General features: G+C 37.3%; 1 protein-coding gene across 1 annotated transcript in view; it reads right to left on the bottom strand.

Annotated features, from left to right (window-relative positions):
- LOC121734909 (visual system homeobox 2-like) overlaps nucleotides 1-17,268 on the bottom strand; it is a 105,058-nt gene that overhangs the window by 29,722 nt on the left and 58,068 nt on the right. The window contains exons 4-5 of the mRNA XM_042125539.1: nucleotides 16,992-17,082; nucleotides 15,953-16,079 (exon numbers count right to left, since the gene is read on the bottom strand). Coding sequence (XP_041981473.1) covers nucleotides 15,953-16,079; nucleotides 16,992-17,082 — 218 coding nt within the window. The remainder of the gene's footprint in view (nucleotides 1-15,952; nucleotides 16,080-16,991; nucleotides 17,083-17,268) is intronic.

Consider the following 17,268-nt stretch of genomic DNA (forward strand, 5'->3'; position numbering starts at 1 on the left):
GAGATGACTTCATTTGAGGAGTCTCGAGACGCGGGAATTGTCTTCTTTTCACGAGATTTATGCTTACATCCCGTTTGTTTTACGAGGGTGAGAATACTAATTTCGCTGTTGTTGTGGACCTATTTTTATTTTGAAACTTGAAGCGAGAATAGCTTTAGAAGCTTTCGAGTGAAATGTTTCATTTTATTCTAAGATACAGCTATCTAATAGCAAAATAATAAAAAAACTGTTTAACATTAAGAACTTATCAGTCTAAGGGCCTGTTTTACCACTTCCTGATAAGGTGCCGGATAGGTGCTAAATGTGTGTATTTTATAATCCACCTAGTCACTACAATTGACAATTATGTAAGTATGCAATAATCACTTTCTTACTTACATCAGATTAAGCCGTCCTGCCTTAAGTTAGATAAAACTTAGCACTTAATCTGATTGTAACGAGCTCAACTCTACATCGAGCAAATCAGGAGCACCGAGGAAATTGCTCCTTAAAAGTTAAAACTTTATAATTTGAATAGGAAACTCTTAACTATCATAAGTTATTCAAAAAACTACTAACAGCATATTTTCATAGTAACGACACCATTTCTTGCACTTATTCAACTTTAATCTTAATTATAATATTATTACTCAGAATATTATGTTTTACACGACCGGTTTCGACACAATCGTCCAGAATCATCCAGAATGATAATGAAATTCTGGATGATCCAGAATTATATTAAAATTAATTGGAATAAGTGCAAGGAATACTGTTTAAATTATAACCATTTTATAACAACTTTCAGTACATCCAATATCATAATATTAAACAGTACAATTTGTTAGTTTTCTCAGTAAGTTTTTCTTAACAACCTGATTCAATTACGAATGCTAAGCAGATTAGATTTAATTTCGTTATAAAAGTAAGGACCCCTCAATCTACTGTGTACTTAAATCGATAATTAATTAATGAACAGACATTAAGGTTGGGTGTAATTCGGCTCTCGTCGATAAATCGAGGGCGGGACTAGAACCCGCGACTGACACTTGACACGATTTATCTCTATAAACATTTTAAGTACTATAATGTTTTTCGTGCATGATCATAATAATAATGCATATTTGTCTTGAAGCTGCAAGCAACTTTTTTGCCAAAGAAATATAATATCTCGTTGGAACAGTACCTACATTAATGAAATCCCTTCCCCATAAATTAAATAACCTATTAATTATTAAAGTATTTTAAACAAATTTGCTCTTTAGGCCCGATTCCCGATAGCCCGATAGACCAACCTTCAAGTTGCACTAATGTAACTGAGAATGTAACTATCATGAGAATAATTTTACTCCTTCAATTTACTCTAGGATATTATCGTTTGCATTTTACCAAGTTGCTCAAAGAGTATGAAATAAAATGTCAATTATTATAGTTCACAATGACACCGACCGTGACAGTTGACACCCTGTTGTGCAACTATTCTTGGTTTAATATTTACTCCATCAAAATCGCCCATGTAAATATTTACTCCCGTGTAATTACTTTACTCTTAGGTGAGAAGTTGGTAAAACGCAAAACCAGCTTACTCTTAGATTAAGCAATACTTATCCGCGAATAAAATTTTACTCCAGTTTGTCGAATCTGCCCTTAGTGGTTTCAGCGCGAAGAGACAACGGATAGACAAGTCCCAAAGAACATACATTGCAAGGTCTAGGGACTTCCTGATAAGTGCCGGATAGGCTATCCACCACTTAACTTGACAGATAGAGTATGGAGAATCTATCAAAAAAGTTGTGGATAGCCTATCCGGCACCTTACCAAGAAGTGGTGAAACCGGCCCAGACAAATAAAGTAAGGAACATGGCTTACTTTTATGTTTTGATAGAAGAGTTTTACGAACTGTCACGGGTTTATAGTTTGTTTAAAGTTTAAGACAGAAGTTGTTGTGAATTTTGAACTATACCTCCGGCCTCCGGGTCAGACGACATACATCTTTATACAGAGTTTATTTTCTTCTTGCTTTTTACTCTGAAAACAATGAGAAGTTCTTAAGTAGGTAACAAATAAATATTGATACCTACACTGAGTAATGGATAAGATAATATTATAATAATAGGGCTGACATAAATTCCAATCTCATAGATAACGTGCAAACAAGCATTTAACATACATAAGTACTCGTAATGATAAAGATAGCTAAATAGCAGAATTTTCGTATTTTTGCGACTCAAGTAACCATTTTCAATATAAAAAAGTTGCTAAGCTCCTTAACTAAATATTATGACTATTTTATGAGTTTAAACTTTAAGCATTTCCAACAAGATTTGTACTTGTATTTGTTTGTTGTTGTAAAAAACATTTATACGAGTATTAAAGAAGTTTGCTCTCAAACCCTAAAATGCTGGTATGTTTTGTAATACACCCCGTGTCCATGCGTCTCCATTACGAATCAATTCATTTGGGGAGTGACCCCCGAGTCCCGACTTGCACCCGCGACTCGCGGCCGGACAATCGAATTTTGTCGGATTCGATCCGCACAATATTAATCTTTTAAGGCTTTGTTAATAATAACAAGGCGCTTCGTCATTTTGACCCAAATATTCTAGAGTATTGATAATAATGTAGTAAAATTTTAATGGTTGATCTCAATTTTTCTATTATTATTTTACCGTGTTATATTGAATTCTTGAAAAATAATGCACTCTGATGTACGGTATATATACTAATATTATAAAGCGGAAGTATTTGTTTGTTTGTTTGAAAGCGCTAATCTCAGGAACTACCATATGAAAAATCTTTCATTGTTAGATATCCCATTTATCGAGGAAGGCTATAGGCTATATTTTATTACGCTAAGACTAATAGGAGCGAAAAAATCGAGGAAAATGTGGAAAAAACGGAGGAAATTATTTAAAATTGCTTATTATCTTAAGAAACTACTGAAACAATTTTTATGTTATTTGGCACACATTAAGAATAGACCACGTGAAAGGACATAGGTTTTTTTTTTTTGCGGAAAAATGTATGGTTTACGTGACATTCTTTAATTACGCGGGCGAAGCCGCGCGGAACATCTAGTATTAAATAAAGGTTAAAGAGTCAAGCGTTATTTTAAGTAGCATAATTATACCGTACATACGATTTGGGCTTGGTACGACAAAATATAGTTTTCCCTAGATTTGCTACATAAAACGTGTTTGTCAACTTACCACGCTAATAGTAATCGTCTTTTCATTCTCTGTTAACGTCGTCTAACGACGGATAAATACAGATTTATTACAGTTTTTTGTGGTGGATAATGAGGATGGACGGCGCGCGCGCAGCGGGGGTCCCGGGGGGTGCCGGGGGGTCCCGGGGGGTCCTGGGGGGTGCGTGTAGTTACAGTAACGAGGCGCGTGTCACGCCGCGCGGCACGCAGCGCCCGCGGCGGTGGAGGGTTAAGTTTAAACTGCTAATGAATCTCTCATTATCTCTGTTTTTTTATAATAAACAGGATCTGGTTGATGATATGGTCAAGAATACGTGTTAAAATTTTGAACTTTTGCGTTGTTTTAATTTTGACCACTTCATGAAAATGTTTTCATTTTTTTATGTTTGGCGACATAAGTTTACACGTCTTATGTTCCCCAAATATAAAAAAAAAATTTAAAACATTTTCAACAAGTTACACTACATCGCCCATAACTTTGTAGCACCGCGTGGGAACTCTACATTTTTTTGGTGAACGATTTATTACTAGTGTAGAATATTTTAGCAATAATATCATTCGTATATTGAAGGCACATTCAATGCTGACTATTATTATCTTCCGTCTCGTTAAGTAACAAACAAACTATATTCCCATACAATTAGTGTGGACGTGCGTCGGCCGTCGTTGTTAGCGGCGGATTAGCGGACGAGCGCGCGTCGCAGCACAGCGGGACGTCGCAGTAGTGCATGATAGTGTATAGGATAATATACATTGATATTGTATGTTTATTATGTATAACAAAGAGGAATTTGTGTGTAATCTAAATAAACTTAACATGAACTATAGATAGATAGATAGAATGTACTTTATTGCATTCAAAAAGTTGTACAAACATATTAAAGATATATTCGACAGGAACACATGAATACAAAGGCGGCTTTATTGCTATTGAGCAATTTCTGCCAAGCAACCTTTGGTATATTTGGCAATAACGATAACATAGTTTCACAGCTAACAAAAAGCGTGAGAAACCTGTGAATTATTTTACAGGATTGTTTTAATATCTGTGTTCAGTATCATAAACAATAAAAAGCACTTTTATGTTCAATTTCTGTGATCCAATTTTCCTGAGAAATATCTCACCTAATAGCTTAATCATTTTCTTGAATTATAAAGACATTAATCAATTCCTCCTGTCAGAGGTAATATAATAACAAACCGTCGTTAACACTAGCACTGTTAACACTAGCACTGCTGCCTGCCCCCTGCAAGTGTCACACAATAGACACCACGTGTGTCGCGGGCGTGACAGAATTAATTCGCCAGTGACAGGAGTTGATGTTGTAATTTAAAGTGTACAGTGTTAAGAAAATTGAATAATAGCTTTCTTTTCACTTAGCAATTTAGTAACACAATACCTACATTCAATATGTTTTTGGTATGCACTTTGCCTCTACGTGACTCTTATATTTCCTTCCACATATTTTTGCGCATTTTCACATATTTGATTGTTAAATACTTCTTTGCTAGAAGAAAGTTTAATAGATATTTAACTGTCGCTGTAACATTGTATTCAATACAGTATAATTTTAATTAGCAAAATTTTGTCACTGTCTTTTTAAATGTATAAAAAACATCAAAATACACTTGTAAAATCCTTACAAAACCTCCCCCAAACGTATTTGCATCATTGTTTAACTGAATTAAATGAAAAGTCATGTTTCATAATCATCCACATAATGCACGTTTTAAACTGACAACTCAAAAACATAACTCGATTTGTACTTTAAACTAAATCGCTTAGAATCAAATTTGTAACATTATGATGATTTACATCAAAGAATTTTTAAGTGTAAATTACTTTAGGCGGTTAAACTACTTGCTATTATAGATATAAGATACATTATCGAGTGGCAAAGTTTGTAGCGAGTTGAAAGTGTATGTGGGGGGTTGTATGATAATAAATATTAATAGTGATTTTAACAAGTGTCGAGGGTGGCTGGTGCACCGTGCAGGACGGGCGACGCGCACAGTGAGCTGGGGTCCACTAGACACTCATTTGTTTAGGGGCTGATTTATGTTATACAAAATACTAAATTAAGTGTCTGTTACATCATGAGCGACCGCTTTTGATGTAATTATATTATTTATTGTCATTTATCGAAAAAATATTGATTTACTAATTGAATCAAATTATTTTTGATGATTATTTATGGAAAAGTTTAATAATACATACAGTAGGCACTCTTCCTTGTCTAAAGTCAAACATTTATTTTTATTATTATATTATTTTTTTAAAACGGTATTTGGTCCACCACACATTCCCACCGCTGTATCTCCTGTGTCGCCAGGATCGACAGCGGTATCCAACCACGGAAACCTTTTCATATTATCTCAAGGAGCCCGAGGGACAAGCTAAAGCTGTTTTGGCATTCGCAACGAATTTAATTAATCAGAATAAGATAGCAGGAGTCGGAAGTATATTATACAGTTTTCCCTCCCCATAAGAAGCTCCCTATAGAAATCTAATAATAATAAGCAGTAACTTTAAGATATACTTAATATATAATAAATAATTTTAACCTGTCAACTCCCAAGCGGCACCCTAGTGCCGCATAATAATTGAATATCTATTGTGTCTGCGATTCCCACGTTCGAGGTATAAAACAATCACCACATACTACACGGTAGTCGGTACACCACGGTATGTTACGACTTGTGAACTATTTGCCACAGTATTAATAATAATATAATAATAGCTCCCACACCGATTTTTTATAGTGCCCAAGTATGTGCGCAGTACACAAGAGCACTCTCTATTCCTGTACTCTCATAACCTAGTGGGACGGACGACCGACACGACTGGCGAGAGATCAGGCGCAGGACCGACTTTTTACATGCCCATCCGACGCATGGATCATCTTACTTGTCAGACAATCAGGTGATCAGTCTGCATTGTCCTAACCAAACTTGGAAATAACATGTTTCCAACGCGGGAATCGAACCCACGACCTCCGAGTCAAGAGCCGCGCTCTATACCACTAGACTACGGAGGCGCTAACCTTGCCACAGTATTAATTAACAAGTTAACTACTAAATATTTTACGTTACGTTTTGACTATATTTACAATCACGCATTCCTTTATCACCCAGGTCTTTTGGAAGACAATCCATTTTTGGAATAAGAATTTGGAAAAAGATATTTTTAGTTTTAAGCTGGTTTCTTAACTTCATTTTGTGTTTACATAAATTGTAAAATAAAATAAAATACTTAAAATATATTTTGCCCAAAATATGAAAATATGCATACCTATTTTTATCGGTTGTTTCCAATAAGCAAATAAATTAGGGTCCCGTCCACACTTACTGATGGCAGAGTGTCCCGGACGGGACTGTCATTACGGCGCGCGGCGGTGAGGGGTCCGCGAGACCCACGCGCCCGAAAACGGGTTAAGTGTATTGTTGTGCAGTAAAATAGTCAATTGTAGTGTGTAATAATATACTATTATAGTGCGTGTATGATGAATATATTATCTACTCTACTAATATTTTCGTCTACAATTTTGTAACGTAAAATTGAGAAACTTTTTGTTAGTCTTCATTGTAAAATAAGGCCTTTACAGCTTTCTTATTATTCTGGCAAGGAACTTTAATTTTATTTATTTAATCACTTCTCCTCCTCACCATAAAATAAAGTTGCTCATAACGAAATTAAATAGCAATAAATGAGATTTTATCTAAACGAATGTCCTATAATTTAATGTAAACAAACTAAATTGGATTTAGACCATAAACGTTCCGACAATGACATTACGCCACCGATCCATCGGCGAGCGACGGTAATGAAGACGAATGTGTCCCAACTCCCAACCCTCGAGCAGCGCGGCCGGCCGGGCGACGCGCCGTACGAGTGGCGGTCCGCCGGACCCGCTCGCAATAGGGACATAATCGGATTACGATCGCTTGCGGCCGACGCACCGCCGTAATGCGGGAATCGTGGTTTATTAAAGTTTTTATTGACTTTGACGCGCGTCTTCGTGGAATATATTATACTGAAGTTATTACAAATGAGCCAAATCATTGTGCAGGCATGCACGTTGAATTTATGACTACGATGTTTTATTATTTGGTTCTTTATTTCTTATGCTAATTTACTATGGCAGATACTTTAAAAACATATTTAATAAGTCACGACCGCACTAAGAGTACATACTTGTCTTTTTTTTAAATAAAGTCTTACAGAAAATGTATAGACTAGTTACAAAACCTTCACTAACGTTTTGTTAAGTAGGTAATCCTTAGCTGCCTCTAGGTATAGTCTATAACATGACGTGATTTTAGCTCAAATATTTAACTTAAATATCAGCTTATTTTGACTCTATAAATAAAACGGACGTTTTCAAAGTCTTAACTAAAATATAATCAATGAGCGATTTATAATGCGTTTCATAGTTTCTTGAATAAGAAAAAGAAAATTGCTAAAGTTGCAAATCTAAAAAACAAATTCTATTTTAAAATTGAAATGATAAACATTTTGCATCACTTATCCCTGTTTGTAGTTGGGAATCCAGTGCGCACCCTCCCCAGTCCCCGGCCAGTCAATATTACACACAATGAGTTAACCCCCGGATAATCAATTTGAAGTCGACGGGCCTAAATGACCGTATGTCGGCGGCGGCGGGTTGACTGCTGTACAAATGTTACCCCTTCGTGGATAGAGCCACTTGATAATGTCTTGTAATTGATTACTTTGTTTATAATATAAATTGATAAAAAGATTCTTTGATGTAGTAATCTACATCAAATAAACTTTTTATCAATAATTGCATTTTAAATAAATAAACTTTTTATTAATGTAGAGTTCTTAAATGCGTATTTTTTTTAAATAAGCTTAAGAGTTAAGAGTATAAAATACTGTATTTTGAAAAGATAAAACCGATTCATAATTATTGCACGCGATTAAATTCTCAATCAAACCTGCAGTCCCAAGTTAAACAAAGGCAAAGAAAAATAAATTTTACTTAAGTAGTTCCTATGATGCGAACACAAACATATTATACAAGTAACAGGATGTAACAAAACTAAGTGATAATACTTTAGTGTGTGTATGTGTTGTATGACGTGTTCCTTGTAGAGAACTAACACTGTGAAATTAGCAGCGCTGAAAGACCAATTTTTTTCACTTTTGTATTGGCATTCCGCAAGCGCCCCAGCGTTATGAGTTTCCCATACGAGAGTAAAAATAAAATATTTTGGTTATTTCCTTTAGCCATTATTTTATAAAGTGTGTGATTGTAGTAGTGCAAATTATTTAATGATAGTAACTCAATAAGTGTAACAGATATTTGTTGACAAGCCCAGAAAGATTCATAATTTCGAAAAATATAACTATCGAGTCAAAATAAGTGAATCGTATTTTCTGTTAGGCGAATATCAGATACAATGATAAAATAAATCTCAATTTCATTTAAGTCAATCGTCTTTCGGGATCGTCATACTTATTAATTATTATAAAACAGCAAAATTTGGCAACCCGCTCTTAAAGTATTATTACTTAGTTTTGTTACAGCCTGTTGCAGAGTACAGACTTAATGGTAGGTAATAATTTCTTTTGCATTTAGTTTCGCTGACACTATAGGTAGAACACAAAAATTGTACCTACTAGATATGATATTGATCAAGTTATGACTTATGATATACATACATGATACGTACATACATAATACTAGCTGTTTGAGCTTTGCTCGGTATCCGATGAAAATGTCATTTTCTAGAAATGATTCCTAGCTAGATCGATTTATCGCCCCCGAAACCCCCTATATACTAAATTTCATGAAAATCGTTGGAGCCGATTCCGAGATTCCAATTATATTATAATGAGCAATTCTTGTATATATTATTATATATACAAGAATTGCTCGTTTAAAGATATAAGATTACATAGTTACATACATACACTTTTGAAATTTGACACATTTGTTTAGACGCTGATATAGACTAACATTTTTTACCAAAACTGCAGGGAAATTCTGGAAATATTACATACAGGTCGAATTGTAAACCTACTTTTTTAAACCGGTTAAAATTTTGATACTTAACAGGTGTAATACCTGTATTTGTTATTTATATAGCTGGATATTGTCGATGATTAAAGTTATTTTTTTATTTAGGGTACAAAAAACATTATAGGTAGGTTATAAGCTGTTATGACTCTTGATAGATTTTGTTTCCTAATACGTAGCAGCAATTCAAAAGCTTTAATATAGCAGGTATTGCATATTACTCTGCAGTTTGCACTAGCCGAGATAATTACTAATGGTGTATCAAATCGTTAGCGGTAACAGTGTATCCGTGTAAGCGATACGAGGCCGGTTATCGGCGCCGCGGGGCGGATCAAACCGGTTCCCGTCCGATTCTAGGGCTGCCAAATGAAGCCGGACACAGTAAGGCTTTTTGATTGCGTGTCCGGTTAAAATTAAAGGGAGTCCGGCTTTTGCAGAGCTTTATATGTATAATTTTATCTACTATATCTACTAATTTTAGACGGTTTTACATCTAATTTGATGAAAGTTTTTTCTTTTAGATGTGATATTGTTTAAATAAAATAGAAAAGCTTAGTACACGCGCGCTAAGCTTTTCACACGATACTTTTTCGCATTTTTTTGGTAAAAAGAATCCCGTGCGACTTTTTTACGCCGGCTCTTCTCGCCGGGTTGGTTCCCCTGAACCAGTAAGTAATAGGCTTAGGACGTTATGAAAATATTTGTTTTAAATTTATTCAGAAATAAAACAATTTTTATGTTCATTTATTTTAAGAGTGCGTTAATTCTAAGTACTCAATAGCAGCTTTCGGCTTTTTTATACAAGGCTAAGCTGACGTTGCTTTGTCCGGCTTTTCGGTTTAGCAACTTAGCAACCTTATACGCTCCGATCCGGTTAGCGGCGGTACGAACCGGTTTAAGCCAGTTCGAGCCGGTGTTGGCGAGTAATTGGCGGGAAATGTGATCACATCCGGCGGACGGCTGAGATGCTGCTAACAACGTTACCTGCGCTGCCTGTGCTACCTGTGTTACTTGTGTTACCTGTGCACATCGGGTAATAGGTTTATTGTAGAGTATTGTAGCTTGTAGCTTTGCTTTGGATTAATTACTTTCTGTTGAGAACGGTTTGAATTCGGAACATTGTGAGTTAGGGTTATTTTATGTGGATTATCTAGACTTGTTTATAACTAAAACTAAATATTTCCTTATTTGTATTTTTTTTCTAGCCGGGCAAAAGGCCCACCACACATTCCCACCACTGCAACTCCTGTGTCGCTAGGATCAACAGTGGTAACCAACCACGAAAACCCTTTAATATGATCTCAGGGATGCCCGAGGGACATGCTAAATCTGTCTTGGGACCCGCAACGAAATTAATCAGAAGAAAGGTTGGAGGAGTAGGAGAGATCCTTATATTTTGTATCATAAATAAATAACTACTAAACAATTGATACAATCTTACAATGCAATTATTAGATGCAACCATATTCCTATAGTCCAACTTATTACCTGCACATTGAAACTATTTTAACGACAATACGCTGAAACAACACTCGTAGACAATTTTCTAGCTAGAGAAGACTCTACAACCAATAACTCATAAACATGAATAGAGAACATCCAATTACTTTCATTGTACAACCAAATACCATCGAGATGCCCCTAATAGGCGGCTCATAATGATTATTTATTCGTTTATTGACAGCGCCGAATCATCGCACCCATATCAACATGCTCGTTAGCTCGAAGAGACGCCGATGCGTGCCTTATTAAAATATAAATTGTATAAAAGTGCTCGTTCACGAATTAATTAAAGCTGTGTTAAACATCAATAAATATGTCGGCGCCGAGAGTGGTGAAAAGGCGAATCAAACGACCGCCATGCCGGGACGGGGGCGGGGCTAATCGCGCCGGCCCGAGGAAACAAAACAAACAAATCGCGCCCCTCGCCGAACTAAATCCGACCCTGTTACGACCACTCAAGATGTAGTTTGCGACGATGACGACGGGCTCCTACGACATTATAGAATCAGCTCGAGTTAAAAAAGTGGCCAATCAAGGCGCGGTTTCCATGGCTACGAGTTGCCGCGCTCGCCGCAGAGATGGCGCTACATGCATGTTTAATACAATCTCATTGTGTCTTCTCATGAAAACTATTCCTCAGTTTAGCTGCGTCTTGTCTTTTGCTATAATAGGTACATAGTGTAAGCTGTTTAAATAGTAGGTATTTATTTTACTAATATACCTAATAATATTATGTAGACTGTGACTCTACAATCTACATATTATGTTAACTTATATGTTGACTTATAATAGGTACTACCTACTAAGATATTTTATACGCGATTTATAAATAAAAATATCAATTAGTCAATCTTTACTCCGGATCTGGATTTCGGATACTACGCAAATTAATTTCTGAAATTATTTTTCCCACTGTATATGCAACTCAATGAACCTTATTAAAAATAATATACCATACCAGATCAAAGGAGCAACAAAATTCAATTCTTCCTTATGCAACCGAAAATGTCTTAGTGACTTAAGTTACCATAATATAATATTACTTAAGGAATATTAGGAATGTCTAAAGTACACCCTCATCAAAGTGGTAAGCAGAAACATGCACCCCTAATCTCTCGTCTCAAACGACAACAAACAGCGCGACTTTGAAATGAATACGCAAATTCTTTAAAATCCGCTCAAATTGATGTGACATCTTAATACAAGTAGATTGTAAAATAATCCGTTTACGGTAACGTCTCAAGCCCGGAGCCCCGGAGCCCCGGCGCTCTGCCCCCGGCGCCGGGAAACGAAATCTCCAGAAGGCCATTATACTGGAAATCCACTTAAAGGCGCGCCAGCATACAACGCACTTTAAACCGACCGCGGTAGATTTCATTTTGCAATGTTAACGAATCATTCTCCTCGGCCGCCCGCTCGCGTAATAATCCGCCCTACTCCTGTCATATTAGGGTGTATTTTGGATTGTTCCCGTTTGGAAATTAAATTTTCATAAGCGTGGGGTGGGCGCGAGTGGGGCGCGAACCCCGCGCGGCGGTGGGGGGGTCCAGGGGGGGCTGTGTTTTCCCCGCACTTTCCGAGGGAAGGCGACACTTGAGCCGTTGTATGTACGCGCCAAACGGAAAAATTATTAATAATAATTACGCCTCTAGTGGTTAGTAATTATTACGTATGTATGTACCTGTTCCACCCTTACGGCACTGCTGCAGCACCGACACTGCTATAAGGGCGACAGGTTCGCGTACATTAGAACACATGTCCTTCTCCTTACACTACTTGTACGTCAAGTAAGTACATACATGTTATGTTGTAAGTTGTAACTTAGCACTGCGCTTATAGCGGATAAGTTCACAACATAATGTTATTATTAAGTAAAATATCTGTGCTTAACATTATAAAATATGTCTGCCTATGATAATATGTAGTCTCGCTTGAGGCGGGATTATAGGCAACTGACATTTTAGAATTTGTGGCAAACTGGCTCAATAGATGGGTGTAATTTGTCTTGAAGACACTTAAGAGGATTCCACACCGCCATTTTTTCCATACAAACGTTGTCCCCTGTTTCCTCCCTGGATAATGCTAGTAGAGTTATAATTTTTTTCCTGAATATCTACGGCCACTAATACAATGTCCCTATGTTTTCTTTTTTTTCATAATTTAATTATTAAATAAGATATGAACGTTCAAAAACCCAAAAAAATGGCCAGATTTTCCACTGTGTTCAAACGTCCAGAAAACAGATTTGGATAGATTATACAAAAAAAGCAAAACATACGAACACAGCTCAAGCCTTTTTTTAATCTTTAATGAAAAAAGTACTTAAATTGGTTAAGTTTTGGAGAAGGAATCAGGGGACAACGAATCGTTGTTTTTCTGGATTTTCTGCAGTTGTCTCTATCGCGTTCTGCGGTATAGGCTTGAGGTAAGGGAGACAGCTATAGATATTACACGTACTTTTTTTTCATTTCTCTAGCCGCTGTGGTATCCTCTTAAGTCCCGGGAAAGAAACAAAAACTCTACCATAAGATTTTGTTTCAGAAATAAGGGAACGCGCTGCATGAACGACGTTACGGGCAACAACTTGTATGTAGCCTGTTTCTGAAGTTCCTTGAAAGTAATTAACCAATCATGAATTAACACCGCTGTTGATTTGTTCATGATTTGACTCTACCTCAGAAACCTAAGAGGCCATAGCAGGCATCCATACTAATATTATAATTGCGACTAATATTATAAATGCGAAAGTGTGTCTGTCTGTCTGTCTGTCCGTATGTCTGTCTGTCTGTTACTTCTTCACGCCAAAACCGCTGAACCGATTTTGCTGAAATTTGGTATGGGAATACTTTGAGACCCGAGAAAGGGCATAGGATACTTTTTATTCCGGAAAAATGTACGGTTCCCGCGCAATAAACGAGTTTTGGCGCAACGGAGTTGCGGGCGTCATCTAGTACAATATAAATGTGAAACATACATGTATATAAATAACTAGCTGTCCCGGTGAACTTCGTGTCACTTTAAAACTTTCCCTGGACTTTTACGAATATTTTATGACCAAATCAGCCCAATCCGTTCAGCCGTTTTCAAGTTTTAGCATTAGTAACACATTTGAAAATCCATTTTTATATATATTAGATATACAAATGAGACTCAGAATAATTCTACAGCTCTCCTTCTAGAATCTAGATTCTAAATATAGGGCTTCCTTTATCGGTAACACTTCTGCCTTTATTTTCAGACCTCTGCAAACTCTATAAGGATAGCTCTAGTTAAGGCATGGTATTTATATTCTCTATGTCCTGTTTTACAAAGCTTTCGACTGTTCTTTTGTAAGATACTGTTGGATAGAAATATAGCAAAATTAAAGTTGGCTACAATAGGTAGGTACTTTAAATTACATCTGATACTAACTGATCAATTTCAGTTTATGTTATGTGTTCTAAAACTAAAGTTAATCATCAAATTCCTATATTACTCTCATTTATTAATTGCCCGAATAATGGCCATTATAATCGAATTCGATCAATTGGATTTTTTATTATTCGCGGCTCATTGTGAATTATTTTGGCGGAACAAAACAAACGTTTGGCTTCACAGACGTATTGTGTTCGCAATTCTCGTCGATCGAACCTCCATCAATCACTTCAATTCGCCGATGAAAAAATCCGCATTGATCCTCGCAGCCGTCTACTTCCGTGAATAGCGAAATATCGAGTTGCCGGTGTCGAGTTGAGGTGAGATATAAACACGGGATCCCGGGGTCCCGGAGTCCCGGGATCGCGGGATTTCCCGGAATGCCGGGATAAGCGGTATTTATTTATTGGTCGACGTCTTACGACACTCTGAGGCGGCTCGGAGATGGCCGACCGCCTCTTACCTAAACCAATATTGTAGTTGAACGCTCCGTTCGCGATATCGCAAAGGTTCGCAAATAAGTTTTATAACTTACCTATGAATATAGTATTCCACGATAAAACTGTTATTTTTTCAAAAAAGTGCTGTGTAATTCTACTAGATCGAGATGTAACTCATACTAGTAAAATATTAGGTATCTTAAAAAAAATTAGGTATCTAATGAATAAGCATTTACAAACATTAATGATTCTAATAATGATAGCTACAGGTTGCTGGTACATGGTTACTGACTAATTAATACTTTCTTCCACTTAAGTAAGATTTAAACCCTGGATTAAGCACCGAAATCTTAGTATCAGTAACTATTCTTAATTATAAAATAACACCATTATCAAACCAGCTTCTTAAACTAGATTATAAGAAATAATTCGTCGTCTCAAACCCCGTATTGAATGTCTTGTTGTACAAAAACACGACGTCATCCGATAGCTGTAGTGTTGCACAACTTATTATTTCATTACACGCACAATGGCGGGTGTCACGTTACGCCGTCAATCGGCAATTGACGTGATAATGGGCGTTGTGTTGGCCCCCACCCTCCCCCGGGACTCCCCGGACCCCGGGACATCCCGGACCCCGGCCCCCGGACCCCGGGACATCCCGGACCCCGGGACATCCCGGACATCCCGGACCCCGGCCCCCGGACCCCGGCCCCCGGACCGCGGGATTGTGTAACGCTTTTTTCTTGAGACGCTTCACGCTCAATTTGTCCCGTGCCATTTAATAAATTGGACATTATCGAGCGGCGACGTAAGCGAGGCGTCTATTTCTAACCATCCTCGTTTCATGCCTTGTTTTGGCGTGTAATTTAACTGTTATGATGTTATACTCGTAAAATGATCAATAAATTATGTTAACAGTTAACGTGTCCAAGTATCAACAATAACATGTACCTAGTAGTTTCCAAGTGTATCTGAAGTCTGAACAGCTGTAGTGGAATGCGACTGTCCAACATCATCTCAGAAACCTGCCAAGGGCTTAAATGTCAGCAGGCTTAGTACAGTAGAAATGCTAAAGAATAGAATCGCTGACAGCTGACGTTGGACAAACTGACATATTTCCTTTACTAATGACAGATTCACTGTGTCTACCTTACCGTTAGAGGCCCCCTAGACTGCAATTTTACTGTGCAATATCAAGCTTAATTTTATTGAATAGTTTATTTGAAAATCAGATTGAACGCTCGCAATGTTCAATATGAACCCTAGACGGTCAGTGAAATTTATCGTCTAGGGGCCCCGCTAAGAATAAACCTTTCTATGGTGCCCAAGCTGCTGGTGTTTAATACTTGCATGCGACTGACCTGTATCCTGTCCTCGGGCAGGTCCGTCTTGAGGGAGAGCATCTCGCGCGCGTACACGTCGGGGTAGTGCGCGTCCTTGAACGCCTTCTCCAGCTCGTCCAGCTGGTACGACGTGAAGATCGTGCGGCTGGAACACACCGACATTGGTAAGATCCCTGTTCTGAGGTAAGATCTAAATAACAATTAGTAGGTTTGGAGAGCAAAAAGTAGTTAACACAGCAGTAAATAGGTTTAGAATGCAATAATATAATAATAGCTCCTACACCGGTTTCGGTGACCGTGGCCGGTTTCATTGAATCCAGGCCAGCTACGCAGGAGTAATTTTATAGTGCGCAGTACACAAGAGCACTCTCTATTCCTTTACTCTCATAACCAGACGGGATGGGACGGACGACCGACACGACTGGCGAGAGATCAGGCGCAGGACCGACTTTTTACATGCCCATCCGACGCATGCATCATCTTACTTGTCAGACAATCAGGTGATAAGCCTGCATTCTCCTAACCAAACTTGGAAATAACATGTTTCCTACGCGGGAATCGAACCCACGACCTCCGAGTCAAGAGCCACGCCCTAAACTGGACCATGGAGGTGTTCAGACTACAACGGAGTTGCAACAGATTGGATGGCATGTTTGTGTGGGCTTGGATAAACCAATGAGATTTCAATTGTATAATATACCGCTTTTTATCCTTATTCATATGGTAAGTAGATGTTGAAAGCTAAATTATATGTGGAATTATTATTTAACAGTTTGCATTTTTGGTAACATTTGGTTTTCTATATTTTGTTGACATACTACTACTGACTGTGGAACTACAGTCAACCTTTTGATTTTTGAGATGAAATACAAAACTTGAAAATGACACAACAAATTTTCCGTGAATTGCTGTGCCATGTTTCTAGTTTAGACTATAGGCCTTCTAGTAGTGGAGCTAGATATAGAGGTAAGAATAAGGAGAATAAGAATAAGAACGTTTATTTGCAAAACCATGGCATTGACAATAAGATGGTACTGCATTATGCAAGTGTAGTTACCTGTGTCTACGTTTCTTCTTCTTTTTCTTCCCGTTGTACCCCGTCAGCCCGTCGACTGTGAAGTCTTTGGCCGCTTCTAGTGACGATACACCTGCACAAAAATACCAAAATTAACAACAATGCTTACTTGATACTAATTAAACTATCCACATAAAATAAGTATTGTCTTAACCCATTTGTAGCCAAACCAAAACGGCAAGAAAAAAAATTGAAACTTCTTAATTTTATAATAGTAAGGAATACAAATAATTAAAAAAATTATAAAAAAAATTAAAAT

This window comes from Aricia agestis, chromosome 16, assembly GCF_905147365.1.
Source record: "Aricia agestis chromosome 16, ilAriAges1.1, whole genome shotgun sequence".
Classification (NCBI taxonomy): domain Eukaryota; kingdom Metazoa; phylum Arthropoda; class Insecta; order Lepidoptera; family Lycaenidae; genus Aricia; species Aricia agestis.